At 35.9% G+C, this 15,348-nt stretch overlaps 1 protein-coding gene across 1 annotated transcript in view; it reads right to left on the bottom strand.

Annotated features, from left to right (window-relative positions):
* Positions 1–15,348, bottom strand: part of Plekha8 (pleckstrin homology domain containing A8) — a 61,004-nt gene that overhangs the window by 7,958 nt on the left and 37,698 nt on the right. Inside the window, 5 exon segments of the mRNA XM_047561300.1 lie at positions 2,239–2,300; positions 12,918–12,988; positions 13,640–13,770; positions 14,743–14,768; positions 14,771–14,800. Of these exon segments, the coding sequence (XP_047417256.1) occupies positions 2,239–2,300; positions 12,918–12,988; positions 13,640–13,770; positions 14,743–14,768; positions 14,771–14,800 (320 nt within the window).

Below are 15,348 nucleotides of genomic sequence, written 5' to 3'. Positions count from 1 at the left end.
TCTATAGCAGGGAAAAGAAACTTGATCTCAGACTTAGGAGATTAATAACCTTATGTCTGCTAACTACTTAAAACAGCATTGAGTGTATGGCAAATGCTCAAAACCCTAAGTTGTGGATGCAGTTTTGGTATTAGACAGAAACTCTTTGACAGACCTACTTTAAGGAAACAAGGGTTTTAGCCAAAATTTTATGTGAACAGATGCTTTGTTTCTAAGAAGAAACTCAGAAGAAGCTTAAGTTTCTAACATAGAGCACTGGGCAAATAAACTATTATACTTATAGTGACTTCACAGTCACTAAGAATAGTTAGTGCCTTTCTCAGACTTTTATGGCATTTAAAATAGTCATGACAAGCTACTAAGTGGGGAGAAAGGATACAAAATTACACAAGCTAAATGTAGAAAAAATATATATACATATACAAAGTACATAAATTATTACATATGAGATATACAGGTAGATATATAAACACCTATAATAGAAAAATATTATCTAAGTAATAGTAAATATATTATCTAAGAAATATATTATCTAGATTAAATAGATCAATATTTAAAAGAATACATAAATTAAAACATAAGAAAATAAAAGCTAAGTAGATAAAACCTAAACATCTTAAAAATGAAAAATAGGACATTTAAAATTTTCCCTTTCTATTTTCCATGATTTCTAAAACTTTTTTGAGTGTAAATTTGAAAAAATAAGTTAAAAAGAACTTTTTAAAAGACTCATGCTTATGATAAATTTCTAACTACAGATATCTTCTTATTGTCAACATCTCTTGAATCATCAATATTTCAGGATTAAACTTTGCCTTTTATGCTGAAACAAAACAAAACAAATAAAAACCACACCAAACACCCAACATTTGTTTCTTGTAAAAATTTAATCATCTCACTAAGAGAACTCAGGAGTCAGGACTGTGCAGTTTCTCAATTATTTGATCTTCCCTGCAGAGGGCTGTGATGGGAATAAGTACTAGCCTTGGAGATAGCAGACTTAGGTTTAGACATAGGCTCTCCCACAGTTCACTTTGGGACTAGAATGAATTGTTCTGAATTTACAAAATAGTGGGAGTTAATCCTCAGGATTAACAAAGATAATGAACATGAAAGAGAAAGTAATTGGCACATTGCCTGTAGATAACAGGCATCCAATAGCTATGGGATAGTTATTATTATGATTATTAAACATGCACTGAAGGTAAGTGTGGGCAGTTTGTAGCTGCAAATGGTTCAGCACCTATTTCAGTGCTGAACACTGAAATTCAGGAAATGGAACTAGGCACCTCCATGCTTTCAAAAAATATCTTATTTCCATTAATACTTGATTTCTTGCACTGTACATTCTTTCTACGTTCTTTGCTAAAGAAAGGGGAAGGAATAAATTATGACAAACTTCTTATCTTAGGCAAATGATGTATGCTTTAAATGTGTAAAAGACATCATCTGCAAGGTTATTTCATTCGCCCAGCATTCCACAGAACACTCACAATCTACTAAATTTCCTAATGTTCAAACACACGACTCTGCCTTTTCACGACTACATTTGACTAAGATCGACCCTTCCTCCATGTAGGGAGAATGAGCATTATCACTGACATAAAGGGACTACCTACTCCTGCTAAGTGATTTGTCCAGGGTACTGTGAGTCTCAGGTTTATGTTCTTTCTAGTTAAAAATGCTGGGAAGGAAGAGGGTAGGCAACAGGAGCCAAAACACACGAATAATAATATCTTCACAATAAATAACTATGCAAAAGATGTGTCTAGCCCAGCCTGCTGGCACACCCAATGAAGTTAAAATTCAAAAATAAAATTTTGGGGGAAAAAAAGACAACTAAGATCTGAGAATTAATAGGATTGAATACACCAAGCAGCAGAGGGAGCTATTAGCTTGAATTCGTCATCTTGAATGCATCATTTGCTGTGTACCTCTCTCTGCATGAACACTGGAGCTTTTTTACTAGCTTACCAGAAAGGCAACCGCTTTGGAGACAAATCTCCACAAGGTCATTGGAACTGGACTGGGCAAAACATACTCTTTTATTTATATTTTTAATAGTCTTTGGTATTCTAGACACTTTTTATTGCTGACATTTCTGCAAACCAAAGGCCTATAAACATAAATAAGCAAAATTTATTATTCTCAAAAATAAAGCAAACAGAAACACCAACACACAAACACAATATCTCACTTCTGACCACATGATCATTAGGGGGTAGAGAGACCACTTACCGCAAAAACCCCTCGAACTACCCAGCCGTGGTGTTGCCGTAATGTTTTACCATACGCGTTATCTTGAAAAGAAAAACAACTCAGTAAGAAATGTCTGCATTGGAATTTGATGTGATATTTGTATAATGTGCTTTTAGTGCATGCTGTATCATGATCCTATTGGTATTAAGACTGATGAAAAAAAATCTAATCATACGATTTTGTATCCCAAAAGTTTATACATAGGCTAAAACCCAGTGGATTTATTTTTTAATTTTCACATTATTTTATTGATGCATTATAGTTGTACATAATGGTAGGATTTGTTGTTACATATTCATACATGCACACAACATAACAATATAATTTGGCCAGTCGTCCCCTCCTCTCTCTTCCTGGTCCCTTTCCTCTATTCTACGATCTGATCTCCTTTAGATTATCATGAGATTCACTCCACCCTCCACATTTCTTTTCCTTTTTCCTCCTTAGATTCACATTTTTTTTTTTTAAAGAAAAATAGATACTTCCATTCTTATCCTGGATCAACATATCTTAACTTTTAGTTTATTATCATAGTGGGAAAGTTCAATACATACAAATAAATAAGGAGGGAAGAAAGGATATTGAAAAATTGAAACTAAATACAGTTCAATCCCTTAGCTGCCCTTTTAACCATCTGTTTCCTCTTTTACAAAATGATTTCTAAGGTTCCTTTTAATTCTAATATGCTATTTTGGGATGCCAAATGTTTGCCCCTAAAACCCTGGATATACAGTACTAAAGGTAGAAACCTTTTAAAATGTCATGGAAAAGCTAGGTGTGATAGTGTGCCCCTAGTTCGAGCTTCCTAAGGTTCACTTGAGCTCAGAGATCTGAAGACAACCTGAGCAGCACAATAAGACCCTGTCTCACCACCACTAACAACAACAACAAAAATGAAGCAAACAAAAATGTTATGGGAAGAATGGATTGAAGTTATTAAGTTAGTTATGAAGTAACTGGTGAGACCTATTAATAAAAGTCATTAATATTTCATACTTTAAAGATAACAACCTATTATTTTTGTCTCAAATGAGACTTAAAAACTGGTATGCAATAATTTTAATTAAAAAAAGAGAGAGAGAGAATCCTAGGAACAAGATGACTGCATTTTAAACAAGGGATGTGTTCCTGAAGATTTGAATAATTTGATGTGTGCAAAATTCAAAATTTATTTCCCCGCAGGAATGAATTCATTCTCCGGAGGCATCTATTTTTATTTAATGTTCTATCTTACTTCTGAGTATCCTCTCCAACAGTTTATGGAATGCTCATTTCTAAATTATAGTACAGTATATCATGGGGGCTGTCTGACCCTCTTGTTCTTCATGTTTTACCCTACTACAACTAAATTCTCTATTCTAAACTTATTTATTTTTATGTGTTAGTTTTAGCATCAGCACAAGTACTAACCATGATTTAATGAGTGCCCAGGTGAGACTGTAATAAGCTAAAAGTATTTTCAATTATAACCAGAGTAGATGTTAAAATCATAGAAAAGCAAACACTATAACCACAGGTACAAGTTTCTAAGCAGTGAAAAGTAATGTAGTTCACAGGACACTGCTAAAGAAGTCAGATATTTGTGTTCTGGCTAAAATGGTACTTACTGCTATGCGGTCACAGTTTACATACTTTACAGTTTACTCAAGCCGTACAGGTTTGAAATTATGTAATTCCAGTCAACTTTTACTTTAAAAATTTGGATAAGGCTTTATTCAATTTAACATAATTTGAATTTTCATAAAACACAATTACATTTTATGTAAAAGAATCTCTATTTAAATATGCTGCAATGTATTTTATATGAAGACTGTATATTTGAACTAAAACAACAGATTTCCCATGCCATCTAAGGTATTAGAAACAGGCTGAAATGCCAGCATTCACTGTGGTAAAGCTCAAGTAGAAGTGATAAAGAATTAAATTCAAGTGTGGAAAAGACTTTAGAAACAGCTCAAAGAGAAACAAAGATTACATTTATTTATTTTTCTTTAGGAAAGCAGTGTGAGTAGACCAGGGCATGGTTGAAAACGTCCATCTTCAATGTAAGCTGCTCATCTAGCTGATTCTATGAGACATATGGTGTCAGGGAAATTTTCAATGGTACACGGACCTTAGTGAAGAAAAACTTGAGGAAAGGATTTCTGAGAAAAGGATTTCTATATTACACAAGTGTGTAATACAGATAGAGAATATCAAACACAGCCACTGAGAAACACCAGCAAGACAACCATAATTCCCAACCATTTCAAGCATCTGAGAAGCCAACTGGGCTGGCAAGAGAGCATATAGGTCAAAAGAAAACATCCTAAAGGTAAGATAGTGGGACTCCTTGCTTTCTTGTGTTCCTAACCCAGGCAGGACATTAAATGCCATTATAAATACACTAAAATCTGCTACATTATCTATGACAAACAGCTGCTTCATTTAATAAAAATTTAGTGTGAGCCTACTACCCTCTGCATACTGTGCAAAGCAACAGGATCCTCAGCAGCTTTAAACCTAGTCAATCTCTTGAATTCAAGAAATTGATGGATTTATAAGGGAGCTGGCCATTAACAAATCATTATTATATAAAGTTTTAATTGCTACAGTACAGATTTGTACATATGTTGCAGGAACAGATTCTAACACAGTCTAAAGGCATATGGACAGAGAATTCTTGAGTCTTGAAGGCTGGGTAGGGTAGAGAAGGCAGTAGATGGCTGCAGACAGAGGAAGCATCATGGAGTTGGGACAGCTCATGGCATGCTGGGCATTGGGGCTGGGGAAGTAGGCTGGGGCCAAACTGTGAGGACCTTTACCTACCATGTTAACAATTTTGAACTTTTACCTAAAGCATAGTGGCAGTTTTGAAAAATATAATTTAAAAAAAAATTTCACAAGTAATGTATGTTCATTGTAGAAAATATGCAAAGTGCAAAAATAGGAGGGAACTAAAGAAGCCTATAACCATTTCTCTCAGACTTAACCACAGTGGGCATTCTGGGGAAATATTTTTTTATAGGAAAATTTTTTCCTATAGAGAGTATTATTTCCTCTGTTAACAAAGTCACTATCATTCTGATTTGGAACTGTAGTAAGGAAGTCAAAAGATGAGACACACTTCTTTATAGTATGTAGAAGAAATGGCTGTCTAGTTTCTGAGACTTTAGCTACAAAGCTACCTGACAGACAAACTGCCTGTGAAAAAGGGTCTTGACTCAGTGCTACATCAACCTCAGAGACTTTACACCTTTGCTACACTTTTCCATTCAGGTCAACCATTCAAAAGCCTGGGGCCCCTTCTCCATGCCCTGCTTGAAAAGGATAGGAAGATGACAGGGTATCATGATCCAGTGTGGAAAGCCTGGCCTAAGGATAAGGGAATGTGTGTGTGTACAGAGCACCACCTGTGCCCTGTGCCCTTCCAACTGGCCATACCAGAAGAAGCAGCTGTTCCTTATGTCTGCATCTTGACACAGGAAAGTCCCACATGAAAGATCTGAGTGAGATGGCCTAACAGAAGACGGAGTCGTAGAATTTAGTCTGAGTCTTAATTCAGATCCAAGAAGGCCACTACTGAAATTTAAAAATCAACAAATAAACTAAAACTCATTTTTTTTAAATGCCAAAAGTACTTAGCTGGTTTCTAGGGCTGCAAATATCCCTGTCACATGAGGCTGCATTAAAATAAGATGAAGTCTAAGCCTGACCTATTTTGGTTACCTTCAGAAGATTAGATAATGAAATACATTAATCTTCACTGTAATACCCATTCATTATCATAATGCATGTTCTATAATTGAGATTATTTTTGGCTTCTGAAGACATAAATGATACCTTCCTTCCAATTCTTAGAGATGTCAGTTCCCCAAAGACTGAATCAACATTTCTGAGGAGGAAGACTTGAACGATCACCTTGTCCAATTCTGTTTCTTTCACAAATGAAAAAACAGAAGACCAAGAAGGCAGTGACTTGCCCAAGATCACAAAGCTAAAAGCAATGAGAACCTGGGGCATTTGTGTAAAACCAAACCAGTCTCCCAAAAAAATAATGTTTATTCTCTGTGAAAAGAAATAATGAAAATTACAAAGAAGGTTTTCCCTAGGTATTTCCAGAAAGAACACCTTATTCTGGTCATGGAAACAGCAGAGACTTGATTTCTTTACTATTAACTCAGAAACATCTTACAAGGTACTTATGAAACTATGCCAAAAACTTTTTACAGTATTCTAAGTGAGAATAATCTTTCATTACTTACTCTGAGTAGACAACTACTTTGTCTAAGAATTGTACACAGGAGAGTACTTGTCTATTGTAAACCTGTAACTGGTAAAGTTACATAGAGTTGTAGGGAGGTCAAAGGAGAAATACAAATCTAACCTTAAGGAATCTGAAAGAAGAAAACCAAAGCCAGGAAGGGTAGAGTTATTCTCTGAGCTCAGGAAATAACAATCATCTCAGCTCTGCAAATGTGCTAAACCAGACTGTCCACAGGCAAAAATCAGGAAGTAGGAGAGGTCTGAAAGCAGGCAGACAAGCATGCCAGGAGTCTTGATGGGAACACATGGGCCCTGGGGAAATGAATCTGCCCTGAGGTCCTAAAACTACTACACAGATGAGTCCAGTTGCTCAATTAAAACAGTATGAATGGGCTGGGGATATAGCTCAGTTCATACAATGCTTGCCAGTCAAGCACAAGGACCTGGGTTCAAACCCCAGCATCGCAAAAAAAAAAAAAAAAAACATAAAAAACACTATGAACATTTGCTCTGTGAGAATTCTTCTTACAAAAAAACAAGGATGAAAAATAATGGGTCAGAATACAGAGTCTAGAACAGATCTACATGTATGACAGGGCTGGTATTATATACTAATGGGGAAAGGAGGGGTGATCTAATAAAATGATGGATGCCAAGACAAGTGAATTTCTGATGGGGAATTATCAAATTACAGATCTACCTTACATAATTCTCAAAACAAATTCCAGAGATGAAAAGCAAACCTGCAAAACTTTTGAGTATTGGAGAACATCTTTGGAACCTTAAGGAAGGAAGGCAATTTCTTACACAAGATATAAAAATACAAACCATAAATGATAGAGTGCTTACCTTGTAAGCACAAGGCCCGGGTTCGATCCCCAGAACCCAAAAAAAAAAAAAAAAAAAAAAATACAAACCATAAATGAAATGAATTACATGTTTGGTTACATAAAATCCAAAACCTCTGTATAACAAAATACATTCTAAATGAAGAGAAAAGAAATGCCACAGATGGACATAAGACATAACTCATAGCTTGAAAAAGACCAATATTGAGAAAATATAACAAATTTCCATGGGGAAAAGAAAACTTAACAGAAAAATGGACAAAGTATATGAACAGACAATCCACTGAGGAGGAAATCAAATTTCCAGTGAAAAATATAAAGGCTGCTCAACCTTATTAGTAATCTAAGAACAGTTTTGACCCCAGACTATTTCCTAGCCCTATTTTTGGTGATATCCATAATTTTATAACCATAACCATCAGGCACAAATTAAAAAGTCTGTCAATGACAAGTGTTAGCAAGAACATGGGAAACCCTGACTACTCTAGTGGTAGTAATGACAGACTTTGGAGATCAATTTGACAGTATCTAGCAATGTGGTTCGTCCATTTCAATTCTATTATATACTAGAGCGCAGCTCTCAGAGTGTGGTTCCCACACCAGCAGCCTCAGCATCATAGGGAATTTGTTAGAAATGCAGTCTAGACCTCAATCCAAACCTATAGAGCAATTTGTACTTTTTTATTTTTAGTACTGGGAATTGAACCCCAGTCTTCACATGCTCTAGTCAAGTGCTCTACCCCTGAGCTACATCCCCAGACTTTTTAAAAAAATTTTTGCAGACAGTCTCACTAGTTGCCCAGGCTGGCCTTGAACTTGCAATTCTCCTGCATCAATCATTCAAGTAGCTAGGATTATAGGTGTGTGACACCATGCCTGGCAGCACTCTATGTTTTAAAGAGCCTTTCACAATGCTAATATACTGTCAAGTTTGGGAACCACTACTCTAGCAGCACAGTTTCTCAGTCAGAAAAGCCCAGTGAATTACGGGTCTGCAGAAAGTCAGATCACCCCACCCCTTGCCGTTGGACACCCTTAGTAATAAGCATACTCACTATGCTGGGCAGATATTACTTGCTATATGACCAAGAACACATATACAAGGAATATGTATACTGTAGCACTGTTTGCAATCATGAAAACTGGAAATCATGAAAATTTAAGTGTCCATCTACAGTATATTAGTTTTTTTAAACTGTGATGTATTCATACAATGGAAGGTCAGATAGAAGAAAAAATGAATGAGTCCAGGACTATAGCACAGAGTGGATGAATCTAAAAAACAGCACCAAGTGATAAAGGAAGAATGGGTACAACATGACACCATATATATGAGCTTAAAACACAGAGCCCAATTCTAGACACTGTTGTGAACACATAAATATATAATAAAAACATAAAAAGTATTATATAATGATACACAACCAAATTTAAGATGATCTTCTCTTGAAAACAACGAAAGTAGTGGGTTTAAAGGGGGCACATGAATAATATATTAGTGAAGTGGTACAGATTTTGTTAAATGTCTGGAATGTGTTGTAATTTTAAAAAAACCAAGGAGCTAAGAAAGTACCCTATGAATTCCTTATAATGGGTTGTATGAAGAAACAACTCAATAATCAGTGGAGAGATGTAAACAATGGTCCAGAGATGCCTTTTTGCTAATTTCAGACACTATCAAGACTAAAACTTGTGCACTAAGCCAATCTAACCAGGTCAGGCACATACTGTGAGTGGTTCTGGACATAACTTGATTCACATTCCTCAGTATTTCTGGAATAATTAGTCAAGTTATGTTCTAATGTTAAATATCTGATTGAGTTCTTTCTCTCATTTAGCTCTCTTTGTCTGTGAAAGCTTTTCACATTAAATACATGACTAAGCATCCTTTAAAATTTTTTTTCCTGTTCTGTGCTAGAGATCTTGGTTGGTTAATTTTTACTTGACATTTATGGAATCATTCTGAGGTGAGAGACATGGCAATATGCTATCCTGCTGAATGAACAGTGCAGAGCACATAACATTTAATACAATGGTGCATGAAATGCCAGAGCAACTTCTGCTCCTTCCACTTACAAGGATGCTTTTCAAAACCTCTTTTTGATGTGGCATCTGCAAATGAAGAGTCTCAGTCATAGGGCAGACTATTAAACATATCTGCCCTGTGAACTGAATTCCTTCCTTAAAAAGACTTCCAGTGAATGGCATGGGGTATTAAGGATACAGAGCAACTACCCAAAGGTTCTGCTCTGATCACCATAATGGGGATTCAAGTGTGGCTCAAGTGTACAAAGGAGCTGTGTAAAGCCTAAGGCGTCCTTTCGGGTGCTGGGAACTGTTCCAGGTCATAGCACTGCAGCAATACAGTAAAAACGGATGCCTTTTCCAGAAAGGTAACAGAAATTAAGGTTTCCACTGTGTCATTGAGAACTTTGACATATCATCTCCCATCTCTAAAACCACTAAGACTACAAGTTTTATGAGCATATACCTCAAAACCTATCCTAAGCAGTCTTTTATTGGAAAGCTATCTAATTATGATGGAAAGGAGGCAAAATTGACTGATGCTGTGACTAACTTTAGCACTTTAAGTCCTGCTTATTAATCTCTCAGAGGTAGAAAAAAAAATTTTTTTTCCCAAATAATCAAGATGTAGCCAAATGGCAGGTGAACTTCAATAGCCTGCCTAGATGAGTAGGTCTCTAACTTTGGCACGGATTAGAATTACCCTGGATGACTTGTTAACACATGGCTACTAGGTCCCACCTTGGAGTTTCTGACTCAGCAGGTGGGGGTGGAGATTGATGGTCTGTACTTCTAGTAAGTTTCAAAGTAATGAAAATACTACTGTTCTTGGACCAGCTTGAGAACCACTGATCTAGATTTAGAAACCCTAAGGAAGGTACTTCTCTTTTCAAAAACCTCAGTTTATTCACTATAAAGGGAGAATTATTTGTAAGATTAAATGAAATGTTTACCAAGAACTTAGTGTAGTAGTTATAAGTGGTAGTCTTCAACAGTAGTATTACCACAATAATCAATTACAGAATTTTAAAAAGCATGATAATCTGCCTATATGTGGCATAAAAATTGCACATGTACTCTCTTTTACCTATATACCAACACTCTGTCATTTTAGAAAAAATATCAGTTCCACTTGTAAAAGACTTGACTTTAAAATGAGGAAAAGTCATTATCCTGGAAAAAAATATGTGCAAGGAGCCTATGGGGTGTGAACAGCTATTACATAAACAATTTTCATAAAAACCAGTTGCACAGAGCTTATGTGCCTGAATCTGGAGGGGTTGGAAGAAGGTAAGTTAGGGGCCCTTTATCTCCACACACTGACTAGGGGCAAGAAATTTGGGATACTAAAATCAAAGACACAATTTTAAGAAAGAAAATCTTCTTTAATGTGAGCCTGAACATCAGGATGAAAATGTCAATTTCACAATCCCCTTTTCCTTTCCATTGAAAACACTGCTGAAGGGGAAGAAAGGGAAGAAAGAGCAAAGATTAGCTATGATTATTTCAAGCACAAAGCAACATTTGCCCTTCAAAATCTTCCCTCTTTTCATAGTCAACATCGCATGGAATTAGTCTCCAAATCAAGTAAAAGGTAGGAACTAGAGAAGAAAAAGGTACCAAACTGGGACAGGGGTAGGAGTAGAGCAAACAAGGTATATCCTCAATTTCCTTTCCACCTCTAGAGTCAAAGACCTTCTTTACATTACTAGCGTCCCGGGGTTAAGCTGGGTACTAGTTTACCAGAGCTCCAACATGGGCCACCTGAGATTAGCAATGCCCTCCTCCTCTCAGCCCTACCAAAGCAAGAAGCACACAGTACTGAATACCAAACCTCCTGCAAAAACAGATTTATGTGAGGATTAAGTTATCTTCTACAAAGATGTCAACACTGACTGTTTTATGGTACACCAGCATTTCCAGATGGTATGGCCTGGGGAAATCAAAACAGGTCAGAATCCTACCAGTGGAGAAGTCATCTTTCCAATGTTTCCATACTACGAAATTGTTCTGAAAAGAACTTTCTAGTGTGGTATCTGAGTTTTATAAACTGATTTGGGACAAATAAGCCCCATTTCCTGGTAGATTATCAACTTATGTGATGACAAGGAAGATAAAAATGTAAACAATAATAGAAGTTAACTATACTGAGTGCCTACTATGTGCCCAACACTGTCCTAATTTTTTCATATGCATGAACCTATGTAATTCTTTACAACGATCTTATTAGGGCAATAGCACGGTGGTTCCAATTTTATAATGAGGAAACTAAGGCACAGAGAGATTAAGTAACTTGTCTAGGGGTGCACTACTAATAAGCAGTAGAATCCAGAGTCACTCCAAAACCCATGATCCTAGTAGTTCCACATGCCATCAAGTTCTATAGATGCTGGCTAGGTGGTATGCACAGATATGGTGAATAAACTTTTATTAGTTAAAATCGGGATGCACAGGGGAGAAAATAATTGAGGCTATTTTAGAAATTCAGGGATATGTGGGGAACTCAAATACGCAGGTAGTACAGGGATGGTAAAGACCCTTTGTAGGAGAAATCTTCCAGTCTTTTGAGGCAAGGATCCCAAAGTGACCTGGGGACCTGAAGCAAGCATTTTAATTATTAATAATTCTGGTTCCCTATTATGCAAAAACAGATTTATGTGAGGATTAAGTTATCTTCTACAAAGATGTCAACACTGACTGTTTTATGGTACACCAGCATTTCAGATGGTATGGTCTGGGGAAATCAAAACAGGTCAGAATCCTGGGATTCACGGCCCAGAGGAGGATTAACAGAGGGAGGCAGAAGATATCTGTAAAACTGAGAAACGTCAGAGAACACTGACTCCCCTTCCCCTCCAGAAGCATCAGTTGATTCATTTCACTGTTTATAATCATAGCTATTTTAGCACTTGGCTGTGTACATCTCTACATTATAATAATAGGGGTTTCAAAATAATATGGAATCTCATTTTCTCCCTCAAGGTCCATGCTGGAAGAATCTCCTATAAGCCAAGGTGACAGTTCAGCATTCCATTAGGATCTTAATAAGGACGCTTCCAAATCTTAACATTTTCCAAAACTGGCCTGGTAGATGTATCCACCTACCCACCCTTCTATCCAATGTTTATTAAACAACTTATTGCAGTTACCACAACCAAGTCTCCTTCCTCTCAGTCTCAGTTCTACCATGACAAAATAGGACACATAGAATGCCTGAGGAGTACAGGAGGTAACCAGCCCTTAATCTCACACCAGAGCAAATTCCATGATTCCCATTAAGACTACAGAATGGCTTTCCATCAATTCAGTGCTTCCTTAAAGCATTGATTTTTAGTAAATTAAAACTAGATTACTAAATTACCAAGATTACTAGATTACTAAGTCTCATGGGTCTTCTTTAAATAACACATATAGGAAGTAAACAATGAATAATAATGAAATAAGAAAAGAGAAGTCAAATCCTGAAAAGCAGAAATTCTCCCTGTTCCCCATCTCTTCTTCCAGGGGTCTCAATTCCAAAGCCTATTCAACATCACTTACTCAGGGCTGTCTGAATATCCTTTTCTCCATTTTTCACTTCTGTCAAAAACCCCTTTAAAAATTTGAGACCTCTAAAATAAAAAAAAGAGGAAAAATTATTATTTTTGAAGTTCACTTACATTGAATGAGTATAAAGAAATGGCAGACACCAGCTTCTACTTCAGTAATATCTTGGGCATAGCAGTAATAGGTAAAATCATATGGTGATCCTTTCTGAGTTTCTCCCCTGACATTTCTCTTCAGGATGCTCTGGACCCCTTACCCCATCTGATAAAACTAAGGCAGTGGTCTTCAAAATGTGTGGTCACAGGATGGTGGCTTTAGCATCATTCGGAAATCTATTAGAAATCCAAATTCTGGGGTCCCACCTCAGACTTAGGGAATCGAAAACTCTGGTTCTGAGTCCAGTATTTTTAACAAACCCTCCAGGAGATTCTAATGTCACTAAAGTTGGAAAGCCAACAACTGCAAGATAGATCAGTTGGCTTTCCTGTCCTTTAAGATTCCTATCTTATATATACTATTAATATTATAATACTTATTATCATCAAGAGGGATGCACACAAAAACCCTGGTGTTCTATTCATTAGCCCTTCTAAAAAAGCCTATAAAATTTGATTTGAGTCTTTATTCTGAAGTAGTATCCTTTATACAACAATTTTCTTGCTGGTAACATTTTAACAAAGCTGGATTTATTTCCTGCCCCACCGCAACTGCCTCACCTCTTCAGCCACAAGAGGGCTTCAGTAGCTGAGTTCCTAACCTGAGCTACATCCGCCTCTACTTCATGTAGCACTATCTTCTGGAGGGTAGTAAATTCTTCCTTGTTGGTTATATACTTCTGATTTACTTTCTGAAGGAAAAATGGAAACAACCCAAGTTAAAAATATTAAAGTTGTCAAGCAAATCAGTATAGTTATTAAGAATTACGCATTTGTCAAGAAGGCTCTAAGAAATGAAAATAAGACCCCCTTCCTTATGTTTTCAAAGCAATGTGGGTTTTTTGTTTGCTTTTCTGTTTGAGATTTCTATAAGGCTTATGCTGGGATTAAAACAGTCCCAAGGTTTTGAAGTATTATTCCTGAAGTAATTTTTTTTCCTGCCTCAGAATCTCCCTTACAGCTGTGTTTGATTAAAATTTTCATCTTGAGTATAAAACTAAATAATCATTTGTTTGAATGAGATTTCAAGCAACTAGTCCCTCCAAATGACAGTAAGGAAATGTTTAACTACAGAAATTCCTTACACTGCTTCCTCAAAGAGCAGTATCTTAGTGAGTGATGAAAACCACAGATTTTTATTGGGTACTGTATTCTCAGAAGGTAATATTCAATCTATATCTAAAAAAAGGATTTGAACTTTAAAAGTTGTAAGTCATATATACCATTCCCTCAATTTACTGGGAAGGAGGCTCAAAAAGAATCAGTGAGTTGCTGATGCTTCCACAGCTGAACCTGGAAGTTGGGCCTATTGAGAACCAGACCATTAATAGCTGTTTTCAGTAATAAACTTTTGGAAAAAAAATACGTAACTATCTTGTTTAAATCTAAAATGCACAGAATCATTGTTGAGATATGAGTATTTCTCCACTAATCCATGCTACAGGTATGGAAAGGAAATCTAGTTCCACCTGTAAAAAACTTGCTTTCATATACAATAAAGGTTTACTTTTCATTCCCTTACTAAGCATTCCAACTGGAAGTAGACAGATACTTGCTCTGTTAAAGAGCTAGATTACCTTTTAAAACTTTTGATTTATTCTTAGCAAACACAAAAGTATTTAAAATGTTTGCAAGTTTTCTCAGAGATCAGCCAGTATACTCACCTTAATATTTCCGACAAGATCCATTTAACAGGAGCAAACACTGTCGGACCAAGTTTGTCTGGAAGAAGAATAAAAACATGTTGAAAAAGTAATTTTTCAAGTGAAAAGTATCTTTTAAAATTTTTCATAGGAAATATTTTATGGTAATAATAAATTTAGGTCTTTTCTCCAAGAACTTTAATTTTTGCTTCTAAATCATTTTCTAAATATAAACTTCAAAAGCTTGACACTTATCATCTTTTTCTAGTTCACTACTATGAGGTGAATACCTATAACAAGGTCCTAAGTGGCAGGTGAGATGAAGATAATCTTATAAATTTAGAATACATATTTGAAATCCTTAGTGCTGCACTGCCTAATATGGTAACTAACAAGATATGTGAATATTTAGCACTTACAATGCAGCTTAGTCTATACTTAATATAAAACACATACCAGATTTTGAAGGCCTAGTACCGAAGAAAGTATGCAACATATCTCATTAATGATTATTTAATACTGACCACATGTTGACATGATATTTTGGATACACTATATTTAGAATATGTTATTAAGATTAACTTTTACTTTACTATTCTAATGTACCTTGTAGAAAACTTAAAATTA

Source organism: Sciurus carolinensis, chromosome 8 (genome assembly GCF_902686445.1).
Source record: "Sciurus carolinensis chromosome 8, mSciCar1.2, whole genome shotgun sequence".
Classification (NCBI taxonomy): Eukaryota; Metazoa; Chordata; class Mammalia; order Rodentia; family Sciuridae; genus Sciurus; species Sciurus carolinensis.
The sequence above is the reverse complement of the archived record's forward strand: the minus strand, read 5'-3'. Positions and strand labels throughout refer to the sequence as shown.